This window comes from Macaca thibetana, chromosome 8 (genome assembly GCF_024542745.1).
Source record: "Macaca thibetana thibetana isolate TM-01 chromosome 8, ASM2454274v1, whole genome shotgun sequence".
Classification (NCBI taxonomy): Eukaryota; Metazoa; Chordata; class Mammalia; order Primates; family Cercopithecidae; genus Macaca; species Macaca thibetana.
Window position 1 is genome coordinate 57,185,867 of NC_065585.1, and position 10,815 is coordinate 57,196,681.

Below are 10,815 nucleotides of genomic sequence, written 5' to 3' on the forward strand. Positions count from 1 at the left end.
TGGCAAGGATGTATATACATTTTTGACAAGACTGTAATCGGTTTGTCAATATCTACTTAAGCTAAATATATGTTTACCTAATAACCCTTCAATTTCACTTTTTCTTTTTCTTTTTGATAGGAAGTCTCTCTTTGTTGCTCAGGCTGTAGTATAGTGGCGCTATCTTGGCTCACTGCAACCTTCGACTCCCGCGTTCAAGCAATTCTTCTGCCTTAGCCTCCCGAATAGCTGGGACTACAGGCGTCCACCACTATGCCCAGCTGATTTTTGTATTTTTAGTAGAGACGGGGTTTCACCATATTGGCCAGGCTGGTCTCGAACTCCTGACCTCGTAATAGGCCCGCCTTGGCCTCCCAAAGTGCTGGAATTACACCACGCCTGGCCGAATTTCACTTATTAGTAAATAAGAGAAATGTATGCATACAGCTATTATAACATGTGTAAGAGGGGCCGGAAAAGACTCTCTAAACAGGAATAGAAAAGAATAAAAGCAGCTGTCAGAGTAGGAGAAAACTTGAGAGAAGCAACGGAACCCTTGTTTCAGATCACGCGATTCTAACGAGAGTTACGTCAAGGCACCTCAGAGCATTCGGGATTTTGGCCAAGGCGACGAAGGATCTCGTCCGGGTCGATCTCATACGCGCAGGCGCACACGCAGCGGAAAGTTCTTCCGTGCCAGGTCGTGCTGGTAAAGAAGCGGTACTTCCTCTTACTCCCGGGACAGAACTTCCCCTCAGGCAGGAGAACGTCCATCGAACGAAATGGAGAACAAAAGACCGCGACTGCTCGAGGAAGCGGACAAGCAGAAAAAGATAGCCAGAGTGGGACTCAATGCACCTTCCATGCTACGAAAGAACCAGCTAGGTTTCCTCAGATTCGCCAACTATTGCCGTTTAGCTCGCGAGCTGCGTGTAAGCTGCATGCAGAGGAAAAAGGTCCAGATTCATAGCTGGGATCCCTCGTCTTTGGCAAGCGACCGATTTAACCGCATACTGGCGAATACCAACACTGACCAGCTCTTCACAGTGAACCAAGTCGAAGCTGGAGGCTCCAAGTACGGCATCATCACCATGCGAGGCCTGACGACCCCTGAACTCCGGGTATACCCGCACAAAAGCCTCTACGTCCCTAATCGGAAGGTGAATTCTATGTGCTGGGCTTCACTGAATCACTTGGATTCCCACCTTCTGCTGTGCTTCGTGGGACTCGCAGATACTCCCAGTTGTGCCGTGCTGCTCCCAGCGTCGCTGTTCATAGGTAGCTACCCAGGAATGCGTCGGCCAGGCATGCTCTGCAGTTTCCAGATCCCTGATGCCTGGTCCTGTGCCTGGTCCCTGAACATCCACGCATATCACTGCTTCAGTACAGGCTTGTCTCAGCAGGTCCTGTTGACGAACGTGGTGACGGGACATCAGCAGTCATTTGGTACTAGCAGTGATGTTTTGGCCCAGCAGTTTGCAATCATGACTCCTTTGCTGTTTAATGGCTGTCGCTCTGGGGAGGTCTTTGGCATTGATCTGCGCTGTGGAAATCAAGGCAGGGGGTGGAAGGCCATTTGCCTATCCCATGATTCAGCAGTGACCTCTCTGCAAATCCTCCAAGAAGGGCAATGCCTGGTGGCATCAGACATGACTGGAACTATCAAGCTGTGGGACTTGAGGGCCACTAAATGTGTAACACAGTACGAAGGTCATGTGAATAACTCCGCCTACCTGCCCCTGCATGTGAACGAGGAAGAAGGAGTCGTGGCGGCCGTGGGCCAGGACTGCTACACGAGAATCTGGAGCCTCCGTCATGGCCACTTGCTCACAACCATACCCTCCCCATACCCCGCCTCGGAGGATGACATTCCCAGTGTGGCCTTCTCTTCTCGCCTCGGGGGTTTCCGAGGAGCACCAGGGCTGCTCATGGCTGTACGGGAGGACCTTTATTGTTTCTCCTACGGTTAATTCTTCAGGGTGCAGCCCGGAGGAACGTGGATTTGACTTAAAGAAGTAAGGAGTATCGTATTATCGTTTCTATGAGTGCATTTTAAGAGATGTTCGATGTTTGTAGATCCCATCCATCCGGCTGCCAGGGGTAAGGTGCTGTTTTATGTGAAGATAGTTCTGTAAAGTTGTTTCAGTTAAACTGTGGGCTTAGAGAGCGTGAAACTGTTTCCCTTTTCTTGTTAAATACCTTAGAATAGTTATTCCTCCCCCCCCCTTTTTTTTTTAACAAAAAATACTTTTCTAAGGACTGAAGATTGGCAAAAACTAAAATAAATTAAAACTGCTTCTTTCACCAGAAGCCCTTTAGAGAAGCATAACAATGCACTGGTGAGACTGTTTGACTAGTCCTACCTGGGTTTCAGAAATACATGCATCATCTGTACTTGAAGAGGCCAGTGGGAGAAGAGAGGAGGGGGAGGTCATTTACCTGAGTCTCTACAGAAGTTTTTAAGGCTACATTTTGGAATCATTAAACTTGGCCTTCTCAAACTCAATAGCAGATCTCTGAGATTCTCCTTTTATTATTTTCCGTAGGCAATGGAAGGAAAGGTAGATCTTTTTAAATAATAGAAGTGTTAAACAGTCCTTAACGTGCATTTGTGGAGGTACCTTCCAGAATGTCAGGTACAGAAGCTCCGGTTTCTATTATTGTGACTTGAGTGTTAGATTCAAGGGCTAAGTGTCAAAGATAATTGATTGTAACTCTTTGTAGTCTAGGAGTGGCAGGGCAGTTTGTGAGATGGTTATTCAAAGTGTTAAAGAGCTTGTTTTTCTACCAAAAAATAAGCTAGGAAAAAAAAAAGCAAAACAAAGAAACGTGTAATAAAGTTAGTGGCTCCTTCTTAATAGCCAAAGCCTGGAAATGATCTGACTTTACAATATGCTAAAATTGATAAATTGTGCTGTAATCACACAATTGGATAAAGCATAATATAAAATAAGGCACAATTGCTCTATGAGACTATGGATTAATCCCAACATGTTGATTGTTAATGTAGATAGAAATGAGTACAAGCTGATTCAGATCTCAAGTTCAAAAGCAGTAAAAACTTATCTGTGGTGATTACAGTTTGAATAGTAGGTATCTCTGTGGAAGGAAGAAAGGATATTGTTCATTTTGTTTTCCCTTTTTAGGATATTGTTTGGGAAGTAACATGGGGAAACTTTAGAAATGCAGTTTTCTTTTTCTTGATCCTTGATACATACATATTTTATATGTCTACACACTTCACATTTTATATGATACCTCAAAAATGAAAATATGAAAACAGGACACTTGTAATTGGTCAGGCAAGGGAATGATGATGGCCTGGACCTGAATATGAGAAGTAGAAATAATCAGAAAAATCAGAAATGATTGCATTGGAAGATCGTTCGAAGGTAGTATTAGTAAGACCTGCTGATGAGAGTAATCTAGAAAGTGAAAGACAGCATAAAGATTGCAGCTTTTTTGTTAACTTTAGGACTGGTGGATGGTGATGTCATTTACTAAAATGGAGAGGATTTGAGGTGAAAAAATTTTAGGTGAAGGGAATAATGCTGAGTTTTAGGCAACTATTAAAATGTCCAATTCACTAGATAGGAGGTGATGTCAGGACATAGATGAGGTTAATGTAATAATTACATATTGATAGAGGAATAGGTCAATAGAGAAGATACAAAAGAGTGGTTAGGTGCATAGATTTTTGAAATCAGTTTAATTGGTTTTTGGTACTTGATGTGTGACAGGAGAAATTGTGTAAGCTGTACTTGTGTGACAGGAGAAATTGTGTAAGCTGTACTTGTTATCATTTCTTCTTTGTAAAATGTCTTAGATAATAAAATTAAATCATAAAGTAGATACTTGTTTAAAGGATGTATACATTGTCCCTTTTACATTGTAAGCACTGAATAAGAACTAGCTGCAGATGTAATTTTTTAAAAAAGTCCAAAAGCAGCTATGGGCAGTTGACAAAAGAAAACGTAATGACTACATAACTTGCAAAACTGTTTACCCTCCCTTGCATGTAAAATAAATGCAAATAAAGCAATGATTATGTATTGTTTTCATTCATTGGTCTAGTACAATTTGTTTGTTTATAGCAGCTTTATTTATAATGGCCAAAAACCAGAAACAAACAAGATGTTCCTCAAAAAGTGATGGATAAACAAACTAGTGTACATACTTATATGATGGAATATTACTTAGTAATGAAAATAAATGAGCTATTAAGCTGCAAAAAGACATGGAGGAATTATAAGTACTTATGAAGAAGCCAGTCTCAAATGCTATAGATGTATAATTCCAACTATATGGCAGTCTGGAAAAGACAAAACTAGAGATGGTTAAAAATATCAGTGGTTTCCCAGAGTTCAGCAGGAGGGGAAAGAGGTCAATAGATGCAGTGCAGGCATTTTTAGGGTAGTGAAAGTGTTCTGCATGATAGATACTGTAATGATGGATTGATGACATTATGCAGTGTCAAAGCTCAGAACTGTACAACACCACAAAGAATGAACCCTAATGTAAGTTATAGGCGTCACTTAATTATAATGATCAATATTGGTTCATCAGTTGTAACAAACGTGCTACACTAACGCAAGATGTTAATAATAGGGTAATTTGCAGAGTAGAGAAGTGGTATATGCCCAGTTTTTATATTGTCTGTACTATCTCTTCAATTTCATGTTAACACTTCTCTAAAATCGTCTATTAATTATTTTTTAAAATAAGTTATGATCATAGAAACGAAAACAATGTGGAACAGGTTGTTCTTGCGTTGGATGACGTGTAAACTTGAAAAATCCATCAATAAACATCACTGAGACTGACAATGCCCATGAAGAAGATAAACCTTCCCTTCAGGCTGCAGGCAGAATCAAGTTCAGATCCTGTTAGCTAATGATGATGGTGATAAAAGACTTAAAATTAAGGCATTAAAGCCTATTATTATTACTTTTTTTGGAGACAGTATCTTGTTCTGTCACCCAGGCTGGAGAGCAGTGGCATGATTTCAGCTCACTGCAACCTCCACCTGCTGAATCAAGCGATGCTCCTGCCTCAGCCTCCTGAGTAGCTGGGATTACAGACAGGCACCATTATACCTGGCTAATTTTTTAATTTTTATTAGAGATGGGGTTTCACCATGTTGGCCAGGCTGGTCTCAAACTCTTGACCTCAGGTGATCCATCCACCTCGACCTCCCAAAGTGCTGGGATTACAGGTGGGAGCCACCGCGCCCTGCCTAATTTTTGTATTTTTTAGTAGAGACAGGGTTTCACCATGTTGACCAGGCTGGTCTTGAACTCCTGACCTCAAAAGATCCACCTGCATAGGCCTCCCAAAATGTTGGGATTACAGGCGTGAGCCATTAAGGCCTATTATTATGCAATGCCTTGAAATCTGGTGAAATCAAGAGGAAATCTGGTGGCCTAATGAGTATTTTTCCTTCCCACTCTGCTCCCACAGATAAGTGTCCTAGCCTATTAACCATTTCTATTAAGGGGACTAGGCACAGTGCCTCCTTGTTTCTGACAAGCAGGTTTATGTTGCTGTTGCTGCGAGCCCATGGAATTATTCAAAGAAGCCAATCCCGTTCTCGCACAGCAAACAAGGAGTCACCTTACAACTACAAAGCCTATCTCCCTGATTGTTTGCTTTGTTCTCAAATGCAAACCTGTGTGACCCTGTGCAATGTCCTCCCTCAAGCTGTGAGTATATGTGACTAATAAATTGCTACCAATATCTCATCTGTCCAGGGTCCAGCCATCTCCATAACCCTAGAGTTAGAATTCCTCCCTCACCAATGGGATGACTAAGAAGAAATTAAAACAGATGGGTCTTATCTATCAGTAAAACAATCGTTCCAGAAACTGGAACCCCTAATAGACTTAGGCTACTCAAAATTTCTTACAGGAATTGGAGAGACGTCACAGAAATCTGCTGATGCATACCATGGACACCTGACAGCTGGTAGAATTGAAATTGAATTTGTCACAGGTAGTAGTGGCTACATAACTGGTAAAGTCCTCAGACAGGTGAGGACATGCAACTTAGCTCCAGAAAGTGTTCAATATAGGAATCGCCCTAGTGTGCATGTTTGGATGAATGAGATTCAGTCGTAAAGGCTACTTGCAGAGTGTCTCTCTGGTGTGTGTCAGGTTTTATTTCATTCCTTGCATTTCTGAAGTCTTTCTCCAGTGTGAACTTTCTGGTTCCAAATAAAGTTAAGTCTTTGACTGAAGGCTTTCCCCAAATTCATTTTATTTATAATGCCTATCTGGATTGTGAATTTTCTGCTGCTGAATCACAGCAGACATTTGGTTGAAGCTTTTCCCACGTAAGGCTTTTCTCTGTAGTAAACTTTTTGGTGTCAGATGAGGTTAGACTTTTTACTAAATCATTTCCAACATCTGCTTTACTTATAAGACCTTGCTGCATTCTCTAGTGTTGAAGGAGGCTTAGAGATACGGTTAGAGAATTCCCCACATTCACTTCATTAATTAAGCTTTTCTTCATTGTGGATAGTTTGATCTTAAAATTCCAAACTTGCTGCATTCTAAATGCCCTTTCGAATTCTTCAATGTGAACTCTCCAGTGCTTAGTAGGTGTGGGTTTGCAGATAACTGATGTCTCCCATTTGCTACGCTTAAAAGGCCTTTCTCTAGTCCTCTCTCAGTCCCTGCGCTCTTTTCTTATTAAGGGCTTCTCCCTGCTATGTAGTTTCCAGTGTTGGTAAAGGTTTGCTCTGAACCAGAAGCCTCTCTCATGTACACAATATCTTTCAAACTGGACCACACATTGCACTGGAGTGGGCCTTCTGGGTAGACATTCCTGTCGTGGAAGCCTTGACATGTGATACTCCATGTACAAAAACATTGTGTTCAAAAGGTTTTGTGTTGAGTGGAGTTGAAGCCCTGGCTAAGGAAATTCCCACAGTTGTTTTGTGTATAAGGGGTTTCTCCAGTGTGAACTCTCACCTGTATGATAAAGTTGTATTTATGATTAAGTACTTTTCTACATTTGCTGTTTTCATAAGGATTTTATTCCATATATATTCTCTGGTGCTTAACAAGTATTTATTGTGATTAAAGGCTTTCCGATACTCAATACTTCTGTAGTATCTTTGTCCAATGTGAAAGGCCTCCTCCCAGCTGGTGCTCCTGTATTGCACCCCTTCCCCACTGTGAGTGACCTGATGCTTGAGAAGACCTGAGCTGGTCAGAAAATCCTCCTTACCCTTCCTATATCTGAAGGGCTTTTGTGACAGGTGGACTCTGCAGTTCTTCAAAACTCAGTCCCTGCGCTCTTTTCTTATTAAGGGCTTCTCCCCACTATGTAGTTTCCAGTGTTGGTGAAGGTTTGCTCTGAACCGGAAGCCTCTCTCATGTACACAATGTCTTTCAAACTGGACCACACATGGCACTGGAGTGGGCCTTCTGGGTAGACATTCCTGTCGTGGAAGCCTTGACATGTGATACTCCATGTACAAAAACACTGTGTTCAAAAGGTGCTTCCTTAGGCTTTACTCTGCAAACAAGCAGGTCAGGCTCTCTCCAAGCGCTTTTTGCCACGGCTGAAATCCTGTCCACATAATCAGGCACTATATTAGTCTTATAGAGGTTCCATAGCAAAATACCACAGACTTGGTGGCTTAAGCAATAGACATTTATTTTTTCACAGTTTTGGAGCCTGGAAATCCAAGATTGAGTTGTCAGCAAGTTTGGTTTCTCCTGAGACCTATCTCATTGTCTTACAGACAACTCCCTTCTTGCTGTGTGCTCACGTGGCTTTTCTGTGTGTGTCCAATCCTGGGGTCTCTTCCCCTTTATATAAGGATACCAGTCCTATTGAATTTGGACCCCACCCTTAAGACCTCATTTAACCTTAATTAACTCTTTAAAGGCTGTTTCCAAATACAGTCACATTGGGGGCTTCAATATATGAATCTGTTGGGGACACAATTCTGTCCATAATACACACATAGGACTCTCCTAACCACTACAGTTGGATAATTTCATGGGACCAGGAAGGTGCTAATATGCATGGTTCCTAAGTGCTTATGCAGTTATATGAACCTAAGTTGTAAGAGCCAGAATGACTGCCACCACCTTTTTTTTTTTTTTAAGGTAGAATTTGCTTGTAAATGGGAAAGGGAAAAAGTGCCCCCATACACAGTTGTGAGGAAAGTAAAATTTAAATACTCCTAGAGGTTGGTTTAGCAAGAGCTAGCAAAATTTTAGAACTTTGCATAATTTTAAAATTAAAGTAATTTCATTTCTAGGAATTTGCCCCAAATTAATAGACATACAGAGATATTTGTTTATTTTCTACTATTTTCCTATATACCACATGTAATTTGATACATAAACTATATAGAAGAATACATTTAGATAGGAAAATACACATTTCATATATGCCATTCTGACATATAATCATTTGCAATTTATCAATATTATAAGAGCTTGAGGGGGAAGAAAGAACTAATATGTTAAATGTAATATTGTGATATGCCCTAAGATGTCTTCACATGAAAAAAAAATGCATTTTAGAGAGAAAAAACTGAAGAAGAGGGACTTTTTTTTTTAAGCAAGTGAACTGGTAATTATGGCCAAATTGAGTCTGAAGATCAACTGAAATAGCCATCCTTTGGTTTCAGAAAACATTATCAAGGTAGTTACAAGGACATATGATAACTACCTACCTAATTTAAGAATGATGATTTTGAATATAGATACTATGGAGTAAGATGCAAAATGTAATATAAATTGGGTTTATCTTCAGTCAAACATTTTTTTTTTTGAGGGATTAGAGAAAACATTCTCCTAAAGATTTAGACTGTAGAGCTGCTTTTCCCCACATGCTTTTATTTATACAGAACAACACTGATTTCACTGATTTGAAAACTATTGGAATCGCCTTGTCCATACCAAAAAAAACAAACCAAGAAAAAAAACCAAACCCAAAAACCAAACCCAAAACAATCCCTCTCTAAATGACCACATGCTGTGAGTGAGGGAGGGAGTTTTCCCTAGAGGAAATGGCCTTCCCACTGTCCTTCCTGTTGTGGAGAGAATGGTGGTTTCAGGAAAATAAAGAGAAAAAAAAAAAATCTTTCCACTATTGGGGGCCAAAAGGTTGAGAGACTTTGTGGTGAATGTACCTAGAGATTTTCCTTAGCTAAGTGTGGGAGTAATAACTAGTTCTATGACACATGGAAATCATCAGGAGATTTTTAAGACCCTCAGACTAGGTCAAGGTTCTTTGAGTTCAAATAGATACCACTGCTGTTGCCAGTGAAATACCTTCTCTTCCTGATTTTAAGGTCAATTACTCCTGCGTGATGGAGACTCATTTCCTTGCCTGCTCTCATTGGTGTGTTGGTCAATGTTTAATAGCCAACTCTGGAGGTATGGGCAGGGAGCCCTGATTGGTAGCATTTGCAGTTTTCATGGTGTAAGTGTTCCCACTTTGGACAATTTCAAGCTATTAATGTGATGCTACATGTTGAGATGAGATGTACATCGTTGGCTCTGCAGCCAGTAGTAAACTGTCTCTTGGCATGAGAAGCCTGAAGTGACAGAGCAGTGCTAGACCTTAACATTGAATGGGAAAATGGCTGTGCCCCATTGCAGGTGTATTTTCTTTTGGATAATCATAATCACTAAATCATGATTTCCCACAGAATTAAGTTTGCAAGGATAAGAATCACAGATTCTCCAAATGAGTCACAGGAAGTGATGGTAAGCTGAGTGTCTCCTACTGCCACCCTTTGGTTCCTGGGCCTAGATATTATACCTATTGGGTAGAAAACCATACGATATTTATTGAGACATACATACCATATGATATTTATTGATTTAGGATGTATATTGCATTCTGGAAGATGATTCTTTATTCTTGCAGTGTTGTATCTCTAAGCCAGTCTTAAAGGTCATTCCATTGATCTATCTTGCCATCAGTTTATTTGTTAGAATGTTCCCCTAAGCTATTAAACATTAGACAGGTTGTAGGCCAAGCTTGTCCAACCTGTGACCTGTGGGCTGCATGTGACCCAGGATGGCTTTGAATACAGCCCAACACAAATTTGTAAACTTTTAAAAATATTATTATTATTATTATTATTATTTTTTGCTCATCATCTATCTTTAGTGTATCCCATTCTCATTCACCATGGGTGAAAAGTAACAGTTTTACAGTTATGGCATGTTTGGGGATGTTATTGTTTTTATTTTCTAGGACCACTCCTGGCATCCACTGTTTTGGGTCCTGTGTCTCAGCATGAGACTCAGAGTTACATGCAAGATTTTTCTTGGGGAGTGATACTAGTTTCTTAAGGCTGTGATAACAAGTTATTGGCTTAAAGCAACAGAAATTTATTCTATCACAATTCTGGAGGCTGGACATCTGAAATCACATGTCAGCTGGCTCACACTCCATCTGAAGGCTCTAGAAGAGGATTCTTCCTTGACTCTTTCAGCTTCTGGTGGTTTCTTGCATTCTTTGGTTTGTGGCATTACCCTCACTTTAACTCATCATTGGGAATAAGATGCCTGGAGTAAACTTGGGCACTGCATGTTAATACCTTTTGGCTTACTACAATGACCAGAGAGGGACTTAGTTGTGACTTACCAGCAGCAAATAGCAGTATACACATACACACATATATATCTATATATGTATATATACACAGATATACATACATATTACTATACATATATCCAAACATATATGCATCATCTAAATTATCTATACATACATATCATATGATGCTATTTATTTATTCATATATATTTTTATATATGTATATATAGAGAGTAATGTATGATACTTATTCTGAAGAAT

At 40.3% G+C, this 10,815-nt stretch overlaps 1 protein-coding gene across 1 annotated transcript; it reads left to right on the forward strand.

Annotated features, from left to right (window-relative positions):
* The first annotated feature begins 643 nt into the window (after positions 1 to 643).
* On the forward strand, positions 644 to 3,991 carry DCAF4L2 (DDB1 and CUL4 associated factor 4 like 2). Its single transcript, XM_050801225.1, has one exon. The coding sequence runs from the start codon at positions 762 to 764 to the stop codon at positions 1,947 to 1,949; it is 1,188 nt and encodes a 395-aa protein (XP_050657182.1). The 5' UTR covers positions 644 to 761; the 3' UTR covers positions 1,950 to 3,991.
* The last annotated feature ends 6,824 nt before the right edge of the window (positions 3,992 to 10,815 follow it).